Genomic DNA, 25,539 nt, shown 5'->3' on the forward strand with positions numbered 1-25,539 from the left:
CTGAAGCTGGCAGATAAATGGCGTGAAATGAAAAGTACAATAGGCTGTTTACCTAAAAAAGATAATAGTATCTTGATTTTACGGTGAATGAGTTATAAGAAAAACAGGTCTCATATCTCCTAATCTAATAATCCCATTTTTTCCCAAACTTCATTTAATTAATTGTCAAACAAATACATACAATTTGAGCTTCAATTAAAAAATAAAAACAGGTATGCTAAAAAGGGAAAACTTTTTTTTTCACAAAATAATAGAAGAGAATGACACCACATTAGGCTTTTAATACAATGGTGCACAGACTATACAGAAGTTTATGGTGCTCATAACATTGAAAAGTTACATTTCAAATACTGCAATTTCACAACATAAAAGCAGCAAAATAAACCAAAGCTTCTAGCTATATGGCTAGATTTAACTACAAAATAAAGAAACAACACATTTTATTACCAAAACTTTTTGGTTTGTCAAAAAATTTAAGGTCAAATTATTAGCTTTTATTAGATATTTCAATCACATATCAGTCTTCTTCGGTGGATAAAGTCCACTCAGAAAAAATGAACCTATAGACCTTAATTTTTGATTCTTTATTCACCTCATAACATATAATAACAATGAACTTAATTTCAATATAAAAAAATGTCTAAAGTGTTTTACATGGACAAAAGATGATTTGATTATGGTCCTGAGAGCTCAGTGCAGTGCAACTTAAAAAAGAAAAAAGCAAATACAGAAATGCTGCAACGAAGTGATAAACATGATTGGGATGCTTGCAGCTGTGTTTTTATAATTATGAGGTTATTGAAGTCGACTATCTGTCAGTGGTATTGGAGAATTTGCAAAAATGTAAGTTTGCCTGTTCAGGCTTTATCCCTTTTGTAAAGGATAAAGGCTGCTTTTAATTCAAGTGAACCATTTCATATCATGATTTGTACGATACCAGTGTCAAATTTAATGAAAACACAATAAACACAAGACAAATGTATTGTTTAGTTTTCTTGTGCTGCATTCAGATGCCTTTTACTAGCATTTAAACCTCTGAAATCTTAGAAAAATGGGTTCATTTTATTTCCAAATCATCGGGAAAATCTAATAACGTGACAAGAAATGTCCCACAAATGTCCTGTTAAAAAACAGTAAAAGGTGACAAGGAAATCATCTGAAAATTAACTGGAGGGACTATTACATATTAGGAAAAAACTAAGGAAAAAACTTTAGAAAAATATATTTATAATACTTCTTAATTATATATGCCACTTTGCTCAGGCTTCAGATGGTTACATTTCCAAGAATACTGCCTTTCAGTTTTTGTAGACTGACCTTCCTCCTGTCCTCTGCTTACTTTTTATAGTAATAGTGGTGAAGGTAAACTGTTGGGGCCACTGGAGGTCTTGATCTCCTTAATCCAGCACCAGAATCTTAATCTGAATCTGAATCAGAATCAGAATCAGAATCAAAATAGGTTTTATTGCCAGGCAGGTTTGTCCATCTGTTCGTGTGCAGTGATACATGACGGCCAGCATCTCTGATGGCCATAGCACGAACACTGTCAACAAGACTCCTAACATTATCCTCAACAATACCCCCAACATTATCACTAATAATCACTTGACAATTATTGCTAACATTAGTCAAAACATCACCATTAACATTCCCGCTGATAATCACTTCACCATTACTGCAGGCATTAGTCACACAATTACCGTTGACATTACCACTGATAATCACTTTATCGCTACTAAAACCGAAAACACTTCCGTTAACATTACCAGTAATAATCAGCTGACCATCAGTGCCCTCATAACCAAACACATTACCAACAACATTACCAGAGATGATCATATCACCTTTACAGCCAACAATAGGACCAACATTTCCGTAGACATTGCCGCTGATGATCACTTTACCATTTCTGCCAATAATATCACTAACATCTCCTCTAATATCACCTTCAACATTCCCTTCGATAAACACATCGCCATTTCTGACAAAAACACCGCCAGAATCATTCCCAGTGTTTTCTACAACATTACCATCGGTAATCACACCACCAATACCGCTAACAACGCAGGCATTTCCACCATTTCCACAGACAACATTAATCCCCACATTATTATGTCCAAACACACTGTTATTACCACAGTAACCACCAAAGAAATTTATTCTGCCATTAATGGCATTAATGGGCCTTGGAGTGTTGCCACCACCTTCACCATCGGTAAAGCTTGTCTGACCACCTAAAAGAGCCAAAGCAGACAGGGATTTCACAAGTGCATGAGAGACTTTCTCCTGAGCTGCTGCTCCATCTGGAAAATAAAGATAAAGAAACAGAGAAACATTGAGAAAATCAGAACATTTCCATGAACAGTACCACTATTAGTCACCGATACATTACTTCCAATAATACTGCTATCATTTTTCGCCAACATCACAATCAATACTACCAGTGATATTCTTGCTACCATTAGTGTGGTTAATGGGCCTCGGAGTGCTGGCACCAGCTGCTCCATCAGATGAGGTTTTCTGATCAGTTGGAAGGGCCAAAGCAGATGAGGATCTTGGAAGTGCATGAGAGACTTTCTTCTGAGCTGCTGCTCCCTCTGGAAAATAAAGATCAAGAGACAGAGAATCATTAAAAGACACAATTTAACAAATCTTACACAGTGTCTATAAACTCAGGGATTTACTTTACCTGTGTGTGCTTTCTGTAACTCCTCTGCAGTGTCGTTGTGCTTCATTTTCTTTAAGATCGCAGCTGCTATGTTCACAGCCATTTCTTCCCCGTAGCTTTCTAGCATCTTACTCACAGTGTCATGTGGATGTGGGCTCCTCAGATGGGACAGTGGGATTTTTCTGCAGCTTTTCAACATTTTCAGACCAAGATACCACTTAAATTTATTGAAATCACGTCTACTCAGACCCTCCAGAGTCTCCAAGAGCAGTTTTGGCGCCTCCATCCTGAAACACTGAAGAGGAGAGAATGAATTAGTCACGAGAGAGCATTTTATGATCTGAAATTAATAAGGCTCTGATGATTACTGAACATCATTGTCACTGTCTTGGAAAAACCACCTGTCTCTAAGATGACAGCTTTTTATAAGTTAATCAACTGGCTCATTTTTCAGTTTTGTGACAATGCATTTATCATATTATCAAGTGGGGTTTTAAATGGTTTGTTTAGCACTGGAATGAGAATATTCTCAGCCTTTAAGTAGAGAGGACCACAGGTATCAAGTAAATTGTTTGAGAGATTTATCAACCAGTATCTATTTGGTCAGTAGCATAGAATTAATAGAATATTTAACAAAAATAATGCACATTTCAATCTCACTATTTGAGAGACAATTACTTTTTACACTTGATGTCCCATTTTTGTGTATTTTTTCTTGTTTGATCTACTTGTAATGAGTTTGTTTGTAATTTTTCTCAATAATTATTTTTATCAGTTAATAAAATGTTGGTGGATTAATTTATTAATTTGTAAAATATTGAATGAAACCCAGCCCAGTTCGATAAGTTCAAAAACTATTATGTGACACATGCAGTCCTCCACATAACACTTTATTTAAGATTTTCCTTTTAAAAAAATCACTTAATTTGGCTGAATTTGCAAATATATGGTTTTGATTGGACAGTGATAAAATATTTTACATTTGTAAAGAATACATCCTCAAAATGTTCTTTTGAAAATAAAAGCAAAAATATTCATATCAATAATCAGATGTCTGTATGTAGAAAAGAATATCCTAGACTAACACAGCTCTCTAAAGTCACTCATTCCAGATATCGGGCAGGGACACCTCTGTGTCTGCTAAACAGCTATAATGAATTTCAGTGCAGAACAAATATGCAAATATAAATCAAAGACCATTCACCTGAAGTCAGCGTTTTGTCAACTCAACTCTTCAAGATGTCCAACAATCCAAGTAGACTGAAACTGAAGCGAACCTGACGCTTAATCTCTTATTACTCTTTGCTTCAGATTTCCTTATGATCTGACGGGAAGAGTGACGATAGCACAGTCAACCTTGAGTAACCGTCAACGCGGATGTAAACCTGTTTAAACACCAAGTTTGCGGTTACAAATTAACAGACAGAGCAAAGGTTTGTCAATCACAAGTCTTTGTTGATATGGCAACAAATTTACATTTAAAGTTATGTTTGTGCCCACCTGATAACAACCAATATCTTCTCTTAGATTCTAGGCTCTTAGAACCAAAACAGCAGTCAGTACATTTTATAAAAAGTTATTTTTAGTACTAATGAGACAGCTGATCCGTGAAAAAAAGAATCATATACCTCTGCTTATCTCAGTGCTGGAGCTAGCGTATTTGGCACATTGTTTTTATTATTAACAATAGCAAGAGCTTATGGGAAATATACACAAACAAGTTAGCCATGACACGATTTAGCCTCAACATACAAAAAACAACCTCTGGGTGGCACCTTTAGCAGCTGTCTATGTTGCCACTGTCTGTTCTCGCCTTTTAACACTTTTAATGGCCTTGCAGCATGTGAACGAAACAACCAGTCAGAGCCAAGGAATCTACGACGCAGCTGTCAATCATGTCAATATAATTGCAGTCAAATGTTCAAATAGGCAGTAGTGATCAAATATGAAGTTTCTGTCACTGCATTGCCTATTTCTAACCTCAGATGTTTTCTGAAACATATTTTAGTGTACTGTTTAACGATAAAATGAGTGTGACCCAACCATCTTACAGTCAACAGTCAACACAAGTGCCAAGCACCGCCTACCAGCAGGATCAACTTCATGATGGCAATTTGGATGCTTGGCATTTTAGTCGACTGTTTCCAACATGGCGGCCAGGTCACAAACTGTCTCCTTTTACAGCTGAACAGTACACTAAAATGTGCTTCTGAAAACATCTGGAAAAATGGCCAACAGGCAATGAAAGCCAGAAATTTAATTCATATTTGATCAGTGCTGTCTAGTTTATAGATTTGACCACCATTCATAAGCACCGATTGATGTGATTAACAGCTGCATTAAAGACTTCTCAGCTCTGAATGGTTGTTTTCAATGGGCCGTGGTCATTTTTTTCCACATTATTAAAAGCAATGGAAGAAGAGGAGGAAAGAGGGTTTTTTTTTTTTTTACATACTATTGGCCTCATACACTTCTTTCAGAATATAGCGACAGCTACAGCAAATATGACACAAAGATATTTCCGTAAAAGTTACGAGCTGTACCTTTAAGGAGATATATGAAATGGAAAAATATGGAGATACATGGTTTTCACTGGGCTGCCATGTAGCAATATGGTGGAGGGGAGAAAGTGAGTTTTCAATAACAATCAGAATATTGATCACACTGGATACTCTGTAATAACACACACACACACACACACACACACACACACACAGACACACACACACACACACACACACACACACACACACACACACACACAATGCGTACTCATTCTTGCCCTCTGTGCAGCAGCACTACACTGCATAATTCTTGACCCTCCCTTCCTTCCTCTCTTGATTTACTAACAGAGAACGCCCATGGTGGGTTTCAGAGGCCAAAGCAAAGGAATTGCCTGATCATCAGCTTCAGTGCAGCTTCAGACACACACAAGAAGAACACACATGCTAAAAAAAAAACATACACACCCACTCTCCCATAAAAACCTGAAGTGCCCAGTTTGTTTTCTCAGAAATCTCAGGCTTTGCCACTGCCAGCATCACACAGCCAGTAACTGGTGTTCAACATAGAAGCCTTATCAGCAGCCAATATTTTGCGTAAGGGAATCTGATCAAGGATGTGTAAATCTGGACAGCCAATCACGTTTCTGCTGTTTTGCCTATTCGGCTCAGGTGAGTGAAATAACACCTAGAAGAATGCTACAGGCAGGTTTAACAAGACGAAAGGCTTGATATGGAAACAGTTAGGTGTTACAGACTTGGAGTTTAAAAATAGTAACGCTTTTTTGGCTTGTGATTCCTCACAGTGAGTGATGCTGCAAGGAAGTACCCCTCAACACAGGTTGTGAATGTCAATAACGAGTGAACAGACTAACAAAAGAGTGATTTTTTCTTCTCGGTTTGTGTAATGTTAGACATTTTTAGGGCAATAACGGGGTAAAACTCTCCAGCTTTTGACAAGAAAACAAAAACAGACTGATGCAGGAAGATTAGCAAAATAGAATCTGTAAACAGAGTAGCTGACAGGTATGTTATAGAGTTTGTAAAGCCCTCTTGGGTAAATTTATGATTTACACTACATCCGTCGGACATCTTTAGTCTCTATTTAGTTTGAAAAATCAACAAAATCCAAACAAAATATTTCATCCTATGAAATTGAATCCATTACAAATCAATAAAATTTATAAGCACCTCATAAAGCAGCTTAAAAGTTTAGCACAGCATTAAATGATTGTTGAGTGTTAATGTTTTAATAATAATCCAAAAATATTATACATGATAAGTGTCCATTCTGCATGAGTACTTTAAATTTGATACTTTTAAGTATATTTTGCTTCTAAAGCCTCCTTACTTTTACTTGAGTAACATTATGAATGCAGGTTTTAACACTGTAATGTTGTTACTTTTGCCTAAGTGAAGGATCTGGGTTCATCCTCTATCACTGAATACTACTGAATCAGGAAAAAAATGTTTAATTTAGACTTCAAAAATGTTTAATTTAGACTTCAGCTTTCAAGATGAGATTGTCATAACCTGGCAGTTGTCTTAATTCACTCATTTTACAGACTGGCATATGGAAAACATAACTATAAATTTTGGCAGCCGCTATGCCGACACGAACACACCAGGGAGCTACTGTGAGTGAGATCACTTGATAGGCAGCAGAACAACCTCAGGATTCAGTGGAACAATGGTCATAGAAAAGAGGAGCGAGTTCTTTGACTTGGGCAGGGTGTCCTTCCTTCCTCAGAGGAACATACTGGGTGTATTCAGTGTGCTATGAAACAATGGTTCACAATAGATCAGCTAAAAAGAGTATTATTTCACGAGATGGCAAAATTCAATTGACCCTCGTCTGTATTATGTTAAGATAGGGGGAAATGAATCATGAGTTCATAAGGCTCACAGCATCAGCACAGACATGTGATAGGATACAGCATTTCTTTTCTGCAATTGGATTTTCACTACTACTGTGGATTCAAGTCAGTATCTGAGCATCATTGGAGTGAAACTCCACTTACTCCACTAATCCCCAATGATTTGGAGAGAGTCTTTAAAATATGTTTGTTTATATATCTGCATTAAAGTGACTTATTATGCCCTTTCCTTCCTGCTGTCCGACCGCTCCTATGACCTCAGCTACCTCATCCCCTGTTTCCACTTACACACCTGCTCCACCTCTTCCATCACAAATATCACCTCCGTCTCCCTCCCCAACAATCCTCCCATCTCTGCTGTCTCCTTTTCTCAGTGCTCCACCTCCCCTCCCTCTCCTTGTCAGCAACTCTGTTGAGTCAACAAAGGAAGTCCGCTGCCCTCTGACGATGTCACCCTCCATTCTCGTGGTCAGGTATGTTGGGAATATTATTTCAGGGTGGTGCAGTGGCTCAGTGATTAATGGTTCTGCTCAGTCAAATTCCAAATAACATTTACTTGTGTGTTTTTCTTGTCTTCATTTCAAAAGAATCTACATATTTACATTTTACACTCATGTATAAACTAAGTGTTTGTACCAAAGTAATGAGACATACCATAATTGCTGTTGTGCACAAGGTAGCACTGGGTGAAGGGAGTCACTCCCAACTTATCAATGCTTGGTCAGTGGCCCTTGGTGTCAAATTATGATGGTCTAAGTACCCCACCAGCATCAGTTTTGGACGGTCCAGCACATGCTTATCCCATGTTGTCACATATTGCAGTGGATTTCCACTTTCACCAGGTATCCTTATGCATCTACTATTGATGTTCTGCAACAGCAGCAGATTGCGGAATTGTGCTGCACGTGGTTATGCCTAGGTAACAACAGCACATGGCAACCAACGTCAGGACATCAACAAAAGCACATGATGGCACAGATGAAAAGGCAAAAAAGGCACATAATAGGTAAAGAAAAAAAATCATATTTAGATGGGAAGCAAACAACAGGCTCCCGCATGAAAGTTTGGGGTTGTTGGATCTATCCAATGCTCCACCCACCCCAATATGACCTTTGTGCTCTTAATATTATGTCATTTCTGGCAGCATTTCAACGTGACGCTGTCCAGTGGCATATCATGCAGACACAACAAGTTCCATCTGACCTTGTTCTTAACTGACGCCTAGCTGTGCATAATAACACAAGTGCGGAAATTATTTGACCCATCCACCTCCCCTCCTGCCCACCTCATGCAGACTTTCTTGCTCTTCGTACTATGGCAGTTGCTTGGAGTGTCTTGTACTACTGCTAAGGTGCAGAAAAAATTGAAGAATTTTAGCAATTTGTGCACAAATGTGGGCACTAAAAGTCAAGCAAACACACACAAAAAAAGCTTGAAAGACAGATCACCTATTATTTATTGTGTATTGTGGTTGAGAAGCATACTTGTTCCATGCTTCTATGTAAATAAATAAGTGTTAATAACTGTATGTCAACTCTTTTGTCTCAGGTTTGAAGATCCCGTTACAGCTAACTGCTCTGTATCCACGATGGCTTTTTCTGGTCTTGGTTGGGAAGTCTCGCTGGTAGGGATATTTATGCTTTCTAATATATGAAAACCCTTTTAGCTTAAAGAGTAACTTGGCACCACCTAATCTCATCAGCTTATCAATGTTCCACTTTGTGAACAACACCACAAGATACTTTAACTCTTTCACTCGGGGCAGCAACTCACTCTTAACAGGGGCAATTCACATTTTCCAACAGAGTACAATGACCTCAGTGGTGCTGATCTTCTGATCCACCTCAGACTTATCTGTAAACTTTCCCAGGGTGCACTGGGCAGTAACACCATTTGCAGAAAGTAGAGATGACCACCACAACAGACAGTCATTACCCCTTAGCTGCGCTTTGGGCCAAACAATAAAAGACAATCATTGTTAATGTTTCAGCCCAACTATGAAAGTAAGAAGGTGGTACGCTCTACTATACCAAACCTAGAGACTCCAAGAAGGACAACACCCACTCCACACATAGGCACAGACAATAAGCTTCTCCGATACTGGATTTATTGCAAGGTTACTGTATTTGATTACATTACCTAACAGACTGCTAATCATATGGTACCATTCTATTATATAATCTTAGCAATTTGTGATCTGTGAACTTTTGCAATTCCAGGCACCTCCTGAAATAACTATGGATCATTTTCTGGTCTGGAGTGTGGACAGTATGACTGAATGGAGCATCAAGCCTACGTGCTACGCGTTATCCGAACAGGGAGGCCAGTGCCACATTCATCTCCCTCTAATAGTCTACAGTGAGTTTATATTTCTCTCTTTCTGTTAGAGAAACATTTTCTCTTTTTTCTGTGTGATTTATCTGTTGATGCATCTCCACAGAGCCTCCTGATAGTGTGTCCATCAGCTTTGTTAATCACAGTGGGCCGATATTTGAGGGTCATCAGTACACTCTGCAGTGTAAAGTCGAGGATGTCGCTCCTGTTGAGAACCTCACTGTGACCTTCTACAAAGGACAGACAACACTGGGTCAACTACAGTCCAAAAACAATACAGAGAAGACACCAGTGAATGAGACCTTCACTTTAGAAATCGTCCCCAGTAAAGAGGACAACGGAGTCCAGTACTGGTGTGAAGCAAGGCTGGAACTGGGACCTGAAGGGCCACAGCTCCCTCCAGTGGTGAAGTCACAAAATATAACAGCCACTGTGCTCTGTAAGTGAACTACTAACATATGTACTGTGTTTTTAACATACATAGTTTTTACCTCTGTAGAAATTTTATTTCTAGCCTCTCTACCTCTCTCTCTCTCTCTCGAGTCTCGAATCTTTACACCTTTCCTATTTTCAATCCCTTATTTTCTCTCATGCATTTTCCTGATAAAAACATATCGGCTTTCTCATCTTTTCCTCCTCTCATTCACTCACTACTGATTTCTCCTCTTAGTTGGGCCGCAGCTTGTTTGTCCTACAAAGCTGCGGGTGAGAGAAGGAGAGCGCCTTAGCTGTGAGGTAAGAGGAAACCCTCAACCCTTAGTCACCTGGTTCAGAGATGGGCAGGTGGTTGCCCTGCCCACTCACCCAAACAAGTGGCATGCTGGGAAATACACCATCTCCGCAAATGGACATCTTGGACAGAAAAACTTTACAGTGGAGGTGGAGGTCCTTACTGGCAGTGGTAAGTGTATGTTTTCTGTATTATTAAAATCATGAATGTTGTTGCATTTTCACAGTAAATTTTAAACAAGAAAATTATCAGTGCAACCATGAGACCTGCAAACAATATTTTAAAGCCACATTATTTTTTATATCAAGTTATAATTAGAAATGTTTGTTTGTCTTCCTTACAAATTTTCTGAAAAATACTGCTTTGTTCCGTTATTAGAGTAAAAAAATTAAACTTAGGTTAAAATGTCAGCCTGCATTGGTGGAATTAATTTGTCTCTTTCTCTTTCTAGGAACTACAAAGAGCTGTAATAGACATTTCCTGTTGGCCATCTTGCTTTTTCAGATAATTAACTGGCTATAATATCTCCTAAGAGAACCCGACGTGATGTGTGAGTCTCCTTTCCATGCTTTCCAGATGAATGCCTCCTGCTGTCTGTCTTTTGTTCAAATGAATGACTTTTGCATCAGTGTCTTATTGCACATCTTAATTTGCAACACTCCAAAAAACATTGGGGTCTTAGCAGCAGAGAAAGTTCTCTTTTTGAGAGCTTCTGCCCAGGTACAGTTTTCTTACTAAAATGTTTTTTTATGTAATCTGCAGAAAAGCTAACTTTCATATCTCAAAGACTGAAAGCTGCTCTAGGAATAAATTCACAGTCTTCTTCAATTTAATAATCTACACTTTTATTGATGTGTGATAGTGTGTGCCTTCTTGATTGCCCGTTTCTTTTAAGAGTATGTTTATGAGCTGTCTGAATCCTTTCCAGAATTTTTACAAGGTCGGTCGTATGTATATACAAGATCAACCAAAACACTACAACCAGTAGCTGGTTAATAACATTGATCATTTCAATTCAACTACAATGTTCTGCTGGGAACCTTGAGTCCTTGAATTCAGGTGGATGCCACTCGAAGCACTCCACTGTCCCAAACGCTGCTGCAGACCAAGTACAACGCCCTCATGGGAATGGCACTGCCCAATGGCAGTGTCCCTCCCAGCAGGACAATTCACCATGCCACAACATAAAAGCTGAGCAAGAATGGCCCAAGTGACAAAGAGCTCAAGGCGTTAACCTGTCCTCTAATTTACTGAGAGACCGATCCGAACATTTGTGCACTATACCGGTGTGTCAGTTACATAGTGGGACCTCCTTGGTTCACACTTGGCTCTGACCTGTGGAGACTTAGACACAAGACCTCTGAGAGTGTCCTGTGATTTCTGGCATTAGGGTGTTGGTGGCAGTCTGTTGAGTCTTGTGAGTTGTGAGGTGGGGTAAAGGTGCGTCCCACACATGCTTGATCAGATTGGTATCTGGGGAATTTGAAGTAAAGGCCGCCGCCTTGAGCTCTTTGTCACGTTCCTTGGGCTATTCTTGAACAATTTTAAGGTGTGGTGGGTTGTATTGTCTTGCTGGGAGTGGAGGTACTTTGTCTGCAATGGTGTTTGCGTGGATTGAGCATGTCAAATAAACCAATGGTTTCCCAGAAGAAAATCAAATTGTAACAAAATGATCAGTGTTATTCAAAGTGTTGTGTGTGTCTACACTTTTAACACTGTAAAGCACCAGGTCTTCTTTCACCAAGGCTGCATTCAGTCTTCTATGCATTAAAATATTGGAATATCTGGAATATCTACCCAAAAGCAGCCCTCTCCTGCTTTGGACTGCCTCATTCAATAACAAAATATGGTCCGACTGTGATGGCTCAACTTCACACCAAAAAAAGAACACATCCTTTTTTTCGCAGGTAGCTCTTCAGTAATAGAGAAAAAAAGGTAGACAATATTCAGTCACACACACGATGGTCACTAAGCCTTTAAATGTGTTGTTTAAAAAGACCATCCTCGTTTTCATTAATTTGAATATATATATATATATATATATATATATATATATATATATATATATTAAGAGAGAGAGAGAGAGAGAGAGAGAGAGAGAGAGAGAGAGAGGGAGAGATTTAAATAATCTCTTGGATGTAGTTAATTTTAAAACTTAAGGCTACACAACATGCAAGCCCTTAATTATTTATTATCCAAAGTAAATAATTCACATTTTAAACAAAGCCTTTCAAATACAAGTGAGTCAAAGTGTCATTATCACAGTAGAATCCCATCATGTGTCCAGTCCATCTGCAAGGAAACCACTCACAGCTAGAAAGAGAAGACAAAAGACTTATTTTTCATCCATTTGACAAAATGTCACTGAACATCATACGGATTTTGGCACTGAGGCAAACTACTAGGATCTATAAGGTATTTGCAACATTTTATATATATTAGGAAGATAAGGTCACCAAGTGTGGGTGATTTATATATAATATAATTTGCAACCATAAAAATGTCCCAATTCACAAAACAAAAGCTTTGGGTTGTTTTTGGACCAAGAAATAAAAATAAAAGATAGACTCCACTTTGGGCATTGGTTGTTGCATTATGTTATCTTTAAATGGGACTACTGGCAGTTGTTTTCCCATTGGTCACATGCAGGCTTTTATTGCAAAATGCTGTATAATATAGTAGTCCAACATTAAAAAAATAGCAATTTAAGATCCATTGACTACATTTTTTCACAGCTCTCAAACAAATCTCAAGGCCATACTGCAGATGTAGTTGGAAAGTAAGTAGTTTAGCTCACAGGACTTTAGTATGAGCCTGTCATCAGCCACCTATTTCCAATGGTAACAAACTTAGTGCATGTTACAGTTTTCAAAATCCCTGTCGCTATGTGGTACTAGTCTTACATAACTACATTTCAAACACTTTGTTTTAGTACCATGTGTGAAACAACAAACTCAGAGCTAGCAACCTACTTGCTAAAATGTCTTTTAATGTATCATGTAGCATTTTCTTTTGCTGGGATTCAGCCATTTTAATGCCAGGGCTCGCAAACCCATGTGCAAATGTTCCACCAAAGTAAGTTTCCTCCAGACACTTATTTTGCAAAGGTAATGTAGCTGCACCTGAGGTTTAGCACCACCCAACACAGCAGGGACTGGTTTAAAGAAATACTAACAACCCCGAGTGGGGTTCTTTCCCTTCATGCAGAGTCATTATGGGTTCAAACAGAGCATTCTCCAGTGCTGACACTGTGATATAGGTCTGGCTATGTAAACCTAACTGAAAGGTGAACCTTAAGTTAAATCTGTAAATCAGATGCAGAGTTTGAATAATGAGAGCTTTAACAGGTAGGGAAAATATGCTATTAGTTGTAATACAGGAAATAAAGTTGCAGTTGATTTGTAGTAGAAACTAAAAGTCAGAGTTGCTCTTTTGATTTTGATCATTTTTTTAAATTTGTCTTAATACTAAATTACTGGAGAACCATTTAAAACATTCTGCCAAACTCAAGAGTAAACAACTGTTAGGTCACCCAAAGTTTATAAAAAATGAAAGTAAATGAAACTTACTGTGTGTCTGCATTAGGAGTTGTCACGGTATAATAACGACGTCATCATCATCAGAGATGATCTGCACATGACCATCCATGGGCCGGGCAAAGTCTTTAGCCTGCAGCAGCTGGGGCAAACCATGACAGACTCCACTGAGTGGGAAACCGACTGGGCTGGACTGAGGAGGCGGAGGAGGAAGAGGAGGACTATTAATGTCCACCCCAAAGCTCCAGTGCTGAACTGAACGTTTGTATTTTGCAACAGCTGCTGATAGGAGCTCCTGGGGAACTGGAAAAGGTTGTTCCCGAGCCAGCGCTTGATCAGCAAGGAGATCCAGAGGGGAATTTGTTGGAGCAGATGTAGTGGTGATCAGAGGTTTGTCTGCCTTTGCAGGTGTAGAGGAACCAACATCTACTGCCACCTCTCCTCCTGTTTTACCCTCCATTTTTATCAAGACAGCAGCTTCCTTCTTTTCAGCTCCAAGTGGCATAGAATTGGAGATATTTGAGCTCTTGATAAAGACATTGTCTGCTTCTTGTGGGGGTCCTATCACTGGTGGAGAGCCCTGGAGAACAGTGCAGCCATCCAATATAGCTGGAGGGCCAGCGATAGCTGGCTGCCTCTTCTCAGGCCGGGCCTTCTTTACTCTGAGAAGACATGAGACATCAAATTAATTTGTATTTGGACATCCTTTTACCAAAAGGGGAAAAAAAATCAGATTTTTCATATAACCAGTTGGAGCTTTTAATTGCATCTAGAAACTGCTACCAAAATTAGCACAGACAGGTGGAGCTTAACTTTGCATTCTACTCACGGTAATGATGTATAGGGGCTCAACATTTTCCTGCTCTCCCTTAGCAGCACCCTGCAACAACAAAAGATGAGATGCAGATAATAACTACTTTTAAGAGTATGAACATTTCATGACTGAAGGTGGGGATTTGCACCAATGTCACCAACCTAGACTGCATCCACCCTTTTGGCCAAAGCGGTTTGAGCTCATTGTCCAACAAGGTCTTCAGGTACTCCTCCATCTCCTGACTCCCTTTCCTTTCCTTTTCGTATCTCTCCATTTTCACCCGTAACACATCACACAAACTCTCACTGCATGAGAGAAAATATGATTATATTTACACAAAGTAAAAATGGAATAATAAGCACTAAAGCATGTAAGTTAACTAACATCAAATAATCAAGAAATCTTAATTATATTTCACCTGATTTCTTCGTTCCATTTGAACAACTTCTTTGGACCTCCTCTTTTCCCACCTTTGTCCTCCACGTTGTCCTCTGAGCCTACGTTTACCTTCTGTTTGCCGTCTTTCTCCTCCTCCCTGACATGAGTATAAGCAAAGTTCAAGGTGAGAGGGAGAAAGATACAGACTGGCAGCAAATTAAAAGAAAAACAACTGAATAAATGAGTGATGACACATGAAAAATAGATGCTGAGTCATCAGCTTTATCCTATGATGAAACATTCCTATCCTGATTGGAGTGCAACAGATATATGAGCCAAAAGGTCATAGCTCAATGTGTAATTTTATGACAAATAGTATTTCATAACTATTTGCATACTACATGAAATAGTATTTGCTTTGTAATGGCAGCTTCTGTACATACTAAAAGTATTCGACATGCATTCATTATGATGTTTTCCTTCAGGATTAAAATTTAAAGTTTGCATCACACTTTGTTTTGGCAAGGGGGGGCAGTAAAGAGCATTTACAGCAAAATGCCACCTTCTGAAGATCTTCCATTGATGTATTAGTCTGTTCTTCTGGTACAATTTTGCCATTTTCAGTTAATATTCTAGTAAGTGAATTTTTGGCCATCTGAATTAAAGTCTGCATTTCCATACATTTTTTTTTTTACATCAATCAGTGCAAAATAAACTAAATAAACTTCTGGCATTTGAATCAAATCACACAAAGATAATGCAAGATCAAATGTCGATGAACTTACTTTGAAGTCTTGATTTGATCATACGCACGGCAGTTTTCATGAAAACATGCAATCTGCTCAGGCATAGCTTTACCGATGGCCTCCTTCAGTTTCTGCACAGGATCTTTCATGTCAGGGGTTTCCTCCTTCTGAGAATTCAAAAAGCAAGTCAAATGCAAATATATAACATGAACAACCCACACCAGCTATATAATTAACTCAAACTTTAAAACACACTCACCATGTGTGTGAGTAAAAGTTTCTTCACACGTTTGAGGAGTGTCTCTCTGCTGCAGGGCAGGAAAGATGACAGGTGTGTGTACACTCTGGAGCGCAACTGGCCGCCCTGTTCCCGACACTGCAACTCAATTCTGGATTAAGACACAATCAGTGAGCTGAAATAGCAACACACTTGAAAACCAGCTTCAATATCACTGTGAACAACAAAAGCCAGAACACACTGCTTCATCTTTTAAAGTCAGAATATAGAGCAGATATTCAGATCTGTGTGTGAGCTCACAGTTAAAAATACCAAAGAGCGGAATGAAAAATGAACAAGCATTTAGGGAGAAGAAAACACTAAATTCGCCAAAAAAATAAGCTTTTTAATGATCGCTAAAAATGTTATAAAGACATAATCAAGAAACGATTATCATAAATATCAGGATAACTCATCTCTGATTAACTATTCAGAGGAAATAATCTTCTCAAAATGAATCACTTGATTTGCACAAACTTCCTGCAGTTATTGGGTTCACTATTTAGGTTACAGTACCAATTATTCTGTACTGTTATCGATTGAACATTATATGAAATATCCATAAAATGTGTCAACTAATCAAGGGTCATCAGCTTACTCAATGATAGAAAAAGGGTCCCTTGAGGAAAAAAGTTGGGTGCCACTGCTATGGAGTAGTGTGTTCATGAGTGGGTCCTTGTTTTGTTTGTTTTTTTTGCACACAAGGATTCACGTTTTGTCTGTGTTTTTTGGATTACTCACTCTAACAGGACTGAGTTGATCTCCGGAGTGAAGAACTTGAGTTTTGACTCTCCCTCTGAGGTCTTGGCAATCTGAAAAATGACTGCACGTTAACTATGCATAAATCCTGCACTTGCCATTTTACAGTTAATGATAATGACATACTGTGTCCGCACATGCACACAGAGACATCTTCACCACGGAACACAAAAATAAAATTTAGTCTCACCACCATGAGTTTTCGAATGCTGTCTTCCAGTTCTGGGGGGAGTCCCTCTGGCAACGGGACACACTGATGAGATGGGGTAAAACCAGTTTGTGTCAGGAGCTGGACTTGCTCTGAATGAGGCTGAAGCTGCAAATTACTCTTTGAATTTGGAGGTTGGACCTCTGGAGCAGCATCAGACTGGGTAAGACTGGGAGTGATCAGGATCGAATCATCTGTTTTGGGTGTGAAAAGCTCTGTTGCAGGTTGAGGAGCCATCTTTGGTGATAAAGTCCCTTCACTGACGTCTAATAAAGAGTCTAAATCAATATCAAAAACCGCTGTGTTGGCTGCTTGGATTAGAGCATGGTCGTTGGTTGATCCAATTAAACTGAGGAGAGGGTCAGTGAGTCCTGAACCTCCACCCCCAGCTGCATCTGCCGGGCACAGAGGGATAGTGACTGCGCCCATGAACGCAGCTGGCCTTGGGTTCATCTTCTCCATCTTCTGTCGTTCCTTCTCCTTCTCTCTTTGAAACTTCTTCAACATGCTGGTGACGCTTAATGTGCCAGCAGCCCTTTTTTTCTTTTTCTTCTTCATCTCATCATTCGGTCCAATTTCAGACAAAGTGCTGCAAGATGAGCATGTTATGCTTACAACAGAATAATTTCTAGAATCTTAATAAATCAAGTTTATTAGCATGAGAGAAGCTGTGTACAAAAGGCAACACTGCTTCAGTCAAACTCACCTTGATTTTAGATCTGCATTGCTTATCATCTCTCCAGCTTCTCTGCAGCGTTTCTTTTTGGTCTTATCCTGTCTGCCACTGATTTTACGTTTCTTAAAATCAATGTTAGAAGGTATTGAAAACTTTAGTGCAAAGAAAAGTTTTAACACTCAATCGCTTATAAAGGAACACTGAAAAATGCTTTTTCAGCTTTGATATGTTTCCAGAGAATAACAAACATCCACTGCTATGCTGTGTGAGTTTCTTAAATGCATTACTTACTTTTGAGGACTGAGGCGTTTTCTCTTCTGTGGTGAGGTCCTCGGTTTCAGAAGCCTGGCGGAAGTGCAGTATGCCCGAATTTATATAGAATCCACCAAATTTAGTTGTGATGGAAGCTGGCACGAATTCATCATACTACAAAGACCAGCCAGAAACAAGATAATAATATGATTAAAACATCATCAATTAGAAAAATATTTTTAAAATAATGTTAGGAGGGATAAATGGGCCTCTAAATATCAAAACTGGGGACATATTTGAAATATTATTAAAATAAGACCAGAGTGAACTGCCCTCATGATGAGCCAATGCTTGAGCAGACAGAATATCTGGTGAGTAATTACAGCAATAAATTCTAATAAATAGTAAATCAAAACTGTCTTTGTGCAATTCAACAGATCTACAAAGTTGCTGATATAATAAATTTCTAGGGAAATTTAAACATGTGGTTTAACGGTGACTTACAGCCTCAGAGTTGTCAATGAAAGAATCCTCTTCATCATAACCATAGCCAATATCGATCAAGTCCTGAATGCGGTCCTTCTGTCTCTTAGGTTTGCCACCCTGCAACAAAAAGATGCAAAATATTGTATATGACACCATCTTGATAAAGAGCTTGATTTTACTCAGTAATGTTGCCATTTAAAAAAAATTATAGTACAATTTAAACTAATTTTATAATTTCAAAAAGGAGGGTAAAATCTGTTGCATTTAACAATAATTCAGTTTTGACAAAAAAAATACGAAAAAGAAAATTAAAAAATACTCACATATTTTTCCTCCAACTTCCTTGCAATAGCAGCAACCTCATCATTTTCTCTCTTTTCTTCTTCTTCGAATCTGTTCAGTGTGACTTCAGTGTCCTACAGTCAAACATTTAGTGCACACATACACCTTTGATTTCAGTATCTCTAATCATTCTGCTGTCACTATTGTTATTTTTTTAGAAGACCAGGGGCATCTGGTGGAAACCAACACAAACTTTTATCTTATCTTTAAAAAAATAAACCATCCTGTTATTTGCATTTTGGAAAACAAAAATCATTGATTGCAAAAAGGATTCTCCATATTTTCCTGCCTTAAGACAAAACCGATGATGTGAAGAAAAAAAAAATACAATTTCAATTTGATTAGATTTTTAAGTAGTGCAGCAATTCAAAAGATTAAATGCAGTCACTAGGCCTATGTATTTATTTTAAAAGTTTGAAAAAGAAAAAACGTTATAAAAGGTAAACCCTGTCAGATACTGATGTGACATGCGCATGGGGAGAAAAGCAAGTGTGTCAGTAGCCACATATTATTTTGTTTGTTTGAATCCCTAAAGCTGCAGAATAACATTTCTTTTCAGTAGAAATCAGGATTTAGACCCACCTCGCTGTCAATGAGCTGACTGTAGCTGAACTCCGGAAAGTTGCTCTCGTCAGGCTCGAATAAAGTGAGCATCAGCCGGACTGTTTTGGTGTCCTCGGGCTGGTCTGGGCCGCTTTCTTTCCCCCGTTGAACACCTGGCGGAGGCTTTTGGGTCGAGGCCGGCTTTACAGGGGATGAAGGTAGGCCTACATCACAGGACAACGTGGTCAACTGAACCCTCCGAGATTCAGCCATCACAGCTGACAACACAAACGGACTCTGGCGTGAGTCACGCCGAGGCTTGGAGGGCTTCATTAAGTCGAAATACACACAGGTGTGCTCACGTCACAGCTGCCCTACCTGACGTAAACCCGCCTACCTGCACATAGTCTATAAACTCACTAATTTACATCTCTCTCTTAAATTAAAAAAAAAAAATCGATACTGAAATTTAAGTAGTTTTAATCTGACTTTTTTTCGTGGAGCAGTAACTTCCTGTGGTTTCCTCTGGTTGCCTGGCAACTGCTCAGGGCCAGACTAAAAGTTGCAATTGTACGTTTGTGCTAACCACACTGCTGAAAAAAAGTTTGACCAGTTTAAGATGGTTAATCACAGGCTTAAATCAGTTAAGTCTTCTGTCATGTGTTGTCAAAAATAAACGCGCACAACTTGATAGGCTGATCCCACCAGCATGTCAAACCATCACAGACCAGCAAGAACCGGGTCAGGACCATCTAAGACAATCTTTAACCAGCAAAAAACAGCTATCACCATGAGCTGTTGTTTGTTTGTTTGTTTGTTTGTTTTTGTTTCTTTTTCCTAGCAGGGCAGGGGCACATTTAAACTAAAAACTGTGTACCTTTTGCGCACCAAGTGGTTTCTTTGAATGTGCAACAGGAATGTAGCAAAAAGTTTATTTAAACAGAAAATGGTGGTGGAGTGAATACTCTGTTGTGCAACACAGGCACACTGCCTTTTAGCTTATACAGTGGGGTTTAATTCAATTCGATTCCAAACACTTTACATTACCGAATCAAGTGTGATGTAAACTAACATGTAAGAATCAGAGGTAGGCCTTACCCAATCAGCAGCAACACCTAGGCCTAAATAAATAAGTGTTTAGTAGATCTTTTCACTTATTGTTCTTAACTGTTGTGGGTTTTTTCTCACACTTTCCAATAAAGTCCTCTGAGCTGAACCTAATAAACTCTGCCTTGTTAAAAGGCAGTATGCCTGCATGGCACAATAAGGTTTCAGCGCACCCATGTTTCTGTTTAAATTAACATTTTGCTGTTTTTTCAGGGCTGAGCGCAGCCAGCTATAACATTTATTAGACTTGTGCCAAAAAACACTAAACATACTTAAAGTTTTAAACTGACGCTCTTGGCCACCAAATGTGTGTGTTTTAGTGACTTGTCACTGTGTTTCCAACAGGGATAGTGCCAAGACAAGCAGGTATTTTAAGCCAAAACATAATATTTTCCTCAACATAACCAAGTGGTTTTTGTGCCTAAAACCGACTACATGTTAACCACAGCAACATGGTGAAACGTAGGGAAATGTAAACTTTCAACATATTCACTACATATTATAAATGTAGCATATTCATTGTTTGCAGAAATGTACAATCCCAACATTTATTCTGGCAATTGGGTTGGCATTATGTAATCTTGTGACTCTGTCTTGCAGAGGGGCTTTGTGTCAAAATCAAACAACTATACTGACTGACACATAGAAAACAGGCCAGACAGTATTCTGGCAATGGTTATTTTTTGGAAATCTGTGCATAATGTAAGGAAGTTGACATCTGTGTGCACTGCAATGTATTTTTTGGCTGTGTGAGCAGGGCCAAGGCAAACATTTGTCTCTTTGAACCAGTCAAAACATTTCTTATTTTTTATACATTTTATGATAATTCTCAGGAGAACATGCTTTGCACAGCTTACTGCACAAGTGCAAACCTTTAGATGATACTGGTGTTAGCCAGCTCTCATGATCTATTCCCATCCTTCTCTACTTGATGCTAAAATGCTGTTTTTGATGATAAATGATGGGATGGAAGATATGGCCATGTTTAAATTCTTTTATCTCTTTTTATAACTTGGATTTTATCTTCTGTTATATGCTTTTACTATACAAGTTTGTTTTAAACTGTGCTATATAAATAGTTATTTTTCTCATTCTTATCCTTATGTACACCGAGAGATGTAGATGGACAGGATACCTTCTCCTTTTTTCACCACATGGAGGTGCTGGAGGTCCATGAGGATGAAAGGCGCTTACTGTGAGTGAAATGCTGCGATATTTTGGGGTCTCTTTAATTTTGATTCACAATGAACTCCTCATCACACATACACAGGATACTCAGTAGGCCCATATTTTGTTTGACAATGAAATAGAGATGTTATTAAGAAAACTGATATAATGCGGATGTCAACAATGCTGCAGGTTGGTGGTGAAACTTTAACTCACAATCAGTGGTTTTATCGTAGATATTTATGAACATTTCAGTCAGTTATTGCCATGAAATCACTGCAGGCCAATTAGTAGCTTACAGTATACTTTGGAAATGTGCAGAATCTTAATCTGAACTAAAACAACATTACTTTCACCAGATCCTAAAATAAAATCCATACCTTAACAGATAAAATTTGCACTTAATATATAATGAATAAATAAACAATCCTCATAATGTCACTGTGTAACCTTAGGTGATGGCCTGACAGCAGTTTGTCTGTTCAAGCAAAGACTAGATTGGAAAAAAAATAAAGAGTCAAACACACAACCAAATCTAAGTCGTGTGTAAATCCCAAGTCTTTTTCATGCAGCGTGCACACAGGCTGCAGTGAATTGACTTTGACAATTACAATAACGGGATAATTGCAATCTGTCACCATACATTCAGTGTTAGCATATCACAAAATAACCAATCCGAGGCACACACACACAACCACACACATGTCCCTGATCTGCATAACACACAGTACCCTGCTTTGTAATTATAAATGAATTTCACGGTGCGAGGCTTTTAATGCAAATAATATGGATCTTTTTTTTCATCCTTCTCTGACCAACAGGACTCTCTCTCTGTGTGTGTGTGTGTGTGTGTGTGTGTGTGTGTGTGTGTGTGTGTGTGTGTGTGTGTGTGTGTCAGAGAGAGAGAGGATCAGATTGCAGCCAAGCTTTGTTTGACTAGCCTGCCCTCTCAAACGAGTTAATGGGATGGAAGTTATTTGCCACCCTGAGCTGACGATGCGAGGTCGAACAGAGTCGTTGAATTATAAAAAGGGGGCGTCAATAAATGTGCTGGAGACAAAGAACTAAAATACACCCGAGCAGGACAAAGACAGACAGATGGAGACTGCAGGGGTAGCCTCGGTCTCCGTGTGTGTGTGTGTGTGTGTCGTGGTCTAGTTGGTGACAGGGACCCCATCAGTGCAGGATCAGAGTGGGGAAATTGGAGGACAATGTCGGAAAGGGGGTGCGGGGGATAATTTAAACCGATTGGGGAGGCGGTGTCCCAGAGGTGCATAATTCACTCATTCATTAACTAGGCCAAACAAGAGCCAATATTAATTAACTCGTTCCTCGTGCCGAGGCGCCCCGAGAAGCGCGTGCTTTGTTGTCAATTGGCCACAACAGTATCTTGGAAGTGAAGGCTTTAAAAAACAGAGCTGACGGGCCACAGGGTGAACACCTCCAGTCTCCATGTGCATGAGATTAGATTTTTATTGTGGATTTTGTAAGAAACAATATTTTGAATAAGAAAAAACAATATATTTAATAATAACCACTGGAAGCCTGTAACTTTTCACATGCTTCCAAACTGAAGTACAAATGTCAGGTAGGTCTACTTTACCTGAGTATTCTCGTTTTCTGCTACCTTTTCCTTTTAGTCTATAAGGCTACAATACGTTTAAAGAGGCCAGTCTGCAAGACGGGTACTTTTAAAACTACATTTAACTTTTGTACTTCACTTAAGACAAAAATTTGAATGCAAGTTGTATAATTTTTGGTATTTTTACTTTTACTTCAGTAAAGGAGCTGAGTACTTCTTACACCACTGTTAGTATTTCTGTTGATAATACTGATAGTCATCATGATTGTTGCAAAGTTACCAGATACATTTACTAGAGTCATGTGCATCATTACAATTTTTGAGGTACTTTTGCCCCAGGACCAGGACCAACCAGACAAAGGGAACAACTGCTACAGGGCCCCAGACCCCAAGGGTTCATTGTGTGGCGATTTTTGGGGGATGAATTTATAGGGGTACAGTACTCAAAAAAATGAAACAAAACCAAAAAAACTACAGAGCAGTTTATTGCTTTGGTAACATATCAACATCCAGCGTTGTGTTTTACTTTAGCCAGAGGTTTAGGTCTGTGACATAATTCGCCTACACAGACGCACCTGAGAGATCAGTGGGCTGGACTGTTGTTTCACTTTCACATGCTCCTGTAGTGCTTAAAGTTTAACTGAAAACTTGAAACTGCAACAGTGCCTCTGTCCCTGTTGAGTATCTTAGGTTTTACAGATAAGTGAATCTCAAGGAAATGTTATTAAATTCAATTCATTTTTGGGAGTGTGCATAATATGCATTACCAAATCAAAATATCAACTGATAAGATTCATGTGGATCCTACTTTGTAACCTGACCTTTCAGCCCTGAATCTAGTCTCCAGAAATGTCCTTAATTAACATGTTTATTTTAAGTCAAATTGTCAAACAGAAAACCTTGGGCCATGTAATGTTCCAACACAGAAATACTGTACACATCGCCCAGATAGTGGGAGGACTTGGGGGTTAATGTGCACCTAGCAGCTCAGTTTTTGGCACCAAGCAGATTGGTGCCAAATCTGCCTGTGCTTTACTTATGTATTTTCATTAGATTGAAATGTTTTACTTTGTTTTGAGTTTTACTTTTTTACATTTATTTGACAGAATGTGCAAATACATAACTGCTTAAATAATCCGACAATAAAATAATCACATATATTAATATAATAAGGGAAAAGGCCCAATATGAGTACTTTTACTTGTAACACATTACTTTTAATTTATGATATTACTACTTTTACTTCAGTAAAGGACCTCCATATTTCTTTTGCTACAACTACTACTATTACAACTACTATTAATACAAGTAACAATGAGTACAGCTGAACATGTAAAAATGAATAAGCCACTCATTCTTCTCACCCACTCTTAAAGCAAGACAAAATGACACCCTGAGGGCCTCCTCCTCCCGCTCTCCTCCACTGAGGGGCGCTCCTCCACTGATCCTCGCTCTGCTGTCAGGCCCTGCTAACTTTGATTAAGGTTTAAATTGGCTGAATTTAATGAACGTTGCCTAATTAGGCAGGATAACAGCTTTAATTGATAAGTAATTATCTGCCACAAATTGTTATTAATTCTCCGGCTCTGTCTTATAGTGTACTGACTCTCCTCGTCCACCCCCTCCTCTTTCTCCTCCCTCTCCCCTCCTCCCCTGCAACATTTTGTATTTATGTAAACAAGCAGTAGTAAACAATTAGGCATATGTTAGGATGGGATATTCCAGAGGGTATCATCAGGCTGTGCTTGGTGCACTGGCAGTTTATCTGAAATTATTTCACTCACTGGCTGATATCTTTGAGCATTAATTGCTTAAACTGTCCTGTCATTTTGGCTGCGTGCCATCGACTGCATGCTGTCATGACTAATACAGAAAAAGACTGCAAGAAAAATGACTCTGAAAGAGGTTGTTTGACTAATAAAGAGAAGTGAACTTTAACTTGAGAGGAAACGAGAAAGTGTTTCCTGCAAACGCAATACTAATGAACACGTTAGAAGTGGCTCAGTTTCATTATGTATTTTATCCTGTGACTTTCATTCTAACTTGTATATTGTATAGTAACAATGTATGTAATGTAATGTAATAAAATGATATTTAATTGGATGCACACCTGCCACGTATGTGTGTGAATATCGCAGCTGTGTGTAACATGTTTCACGTTTGAGTGTTCATCAGCTGATGCTGGAAACTGCAAAATATCAACCACATTTTAAAGAATTAATTACATCAGTCAGGTTTAATCCTAGATTTAAAAACATATCAAGGTTTGAAGGGTTCTTGCTCGGGCAGGATCCATGTGCATTGAAGACATTTACTCAAGGCACAAATTGGTGCATAAAAAATAATCCCCAAAATGCAGGAGGATGCCCAAATCCCCCATTTCATATTAGTCTTCCCTCGTGTTCAAACAAAATCAATGCGCTTGCTTGTGGAATCATATAGTGCAGTAGTTCCTAAACCCCCCTGACTTTGAGTCATGACCATGTAAATAGGGAACATTTTAGAAATGTAGCCAAAAGAAAAAAACAAAAAAAAAGCCAAATCAAATCAAACACA

At 38.7% G+C, this 25,539-nt stretch overlaps 3 protein-coding genes across 5 annotated transcripts; 1 reads left to right on the forward strand and 2 right to left on the reverse strand.

The window, feature by feature from the left end:
* Positions 1-261: 261 nt before the first annotated feature.
* On the reverse strand, positions 262-4,029 carry LOC148189965 (uncharacterized). 2 transcript variants are annotated; one of them, XM_088075791.1, is made up of 4 exons: positions 3,873-4,029; positions 2,690-2,963; positions 2,460-2,597; positions 262-2,303 (listed from the first exon to the last, which is right to left on the reverse strand). In XM_088075791.1, the coding sequence occupies exons 2-4, from the start codon at positions 2,952-2,954 to the stop codon at positions 1,417-1,419; spliced, it is 1,290 nt and encodes a 429-aa protein (XP_087931917.1). In that variant the 5' UTR covers positions 2,955-2,963; positions 3,873-4,029; the 3' UTR covers positions 262-1,416. The 2 variants fall into 2 exon arrangements, with proteins under 2 accessions (XP_087931917.1, XP_087931916.1); XM_088075790.1 differs by having other exon boundaries at positions 2,442-2,597.
* Positions 4,030-5,701: 1,672 nt separating this feature from the next.
* Positions 5,702-11,900, forward strand: LOC121941765 (intercellular adhesion molecule 1-like). Of its 2 annotated transcripts, none has more exons than XM_042484636.2 (7): positions 5,702-5,841; positions 7,421-7,519; positions 8,595-8,670; positions 9,266-9,404; positions 9,487-9,819; positions 10,051-10,281; positions 10,562-11,900. In XM_042484636.2, the coding sequence occupies exons 2-7, from the start codon at positions 7,494-7,496 to the stop codon at positions 10,630-10,632; spliced, it is 876 nt and encodes a 291-aa protein (XP_042340570.2). In that variant the 5' UTR covers positions 5,702-5,841; positions 7,421-7,493; the 3' UTR covers positions 10,633-11,900. The 2 variants fall into 2 exon arrangements, with proteins under 2 accessions (XP_042340570.2, XP_042340568.2); XM_042484634.2 differs by having other exon boundaries at positions 5,787-5,841; positions 7,309-7,519.
* Positions 11,901-12,283: 383 nt separating this feature from the next.
* ubn1 (ubinuclein 1) lies at positions 12,284-19,469 on the reverse strand. The gene is made up of 14 exons (XM_042484623.2): positions 19,167-19,469; positions 18,566-18,658; positions 18,261-18,359; positions 17,796-17,930; positions 17,535-17,626; positions 16,811-17,417; positions 16,603-16,673; positions 15,844-15,973; positions 15,624-15,751; positions 14,879-14,995; positions 14,622-14,765; positions 14,476-14,526; positions 13,680-14,308; positions 12,284-12,423 (listed from the first exon to the last, which is right to left on the reverse strand). Exons 1-13 carry the CDS (start codon positions 19,458-19,460, stop codon positions 13,702-13,704), a joined length of 2,568 nt encoding a protein of 855 aa, XP_042340557.2. The 5' UTR covers positions 19,461-19,469; the 3' UTR covers positions 12,284-12,423; positions 13,680-13,701.
* Between the last annotated feature and the right edge of the window lie 6,070 nt (positions 19,470-25,539).

This window comes from Plectropomus leopardus, chromosome 3 (assembly GCF_026936395.1).
Source record: "Plectropomus leopardus strain MGB_pleo_1.0 chromosome 3, ASM2693639v1, whole genome shotgun sequence".
Classification (NCBI taxonomy): domain Eukaryota; kingdom Metazoa; phylum Chordata; class Actinopteri; order Perciformes; family Serranidae; genus Plectropomus; species Plectropomus leopardus.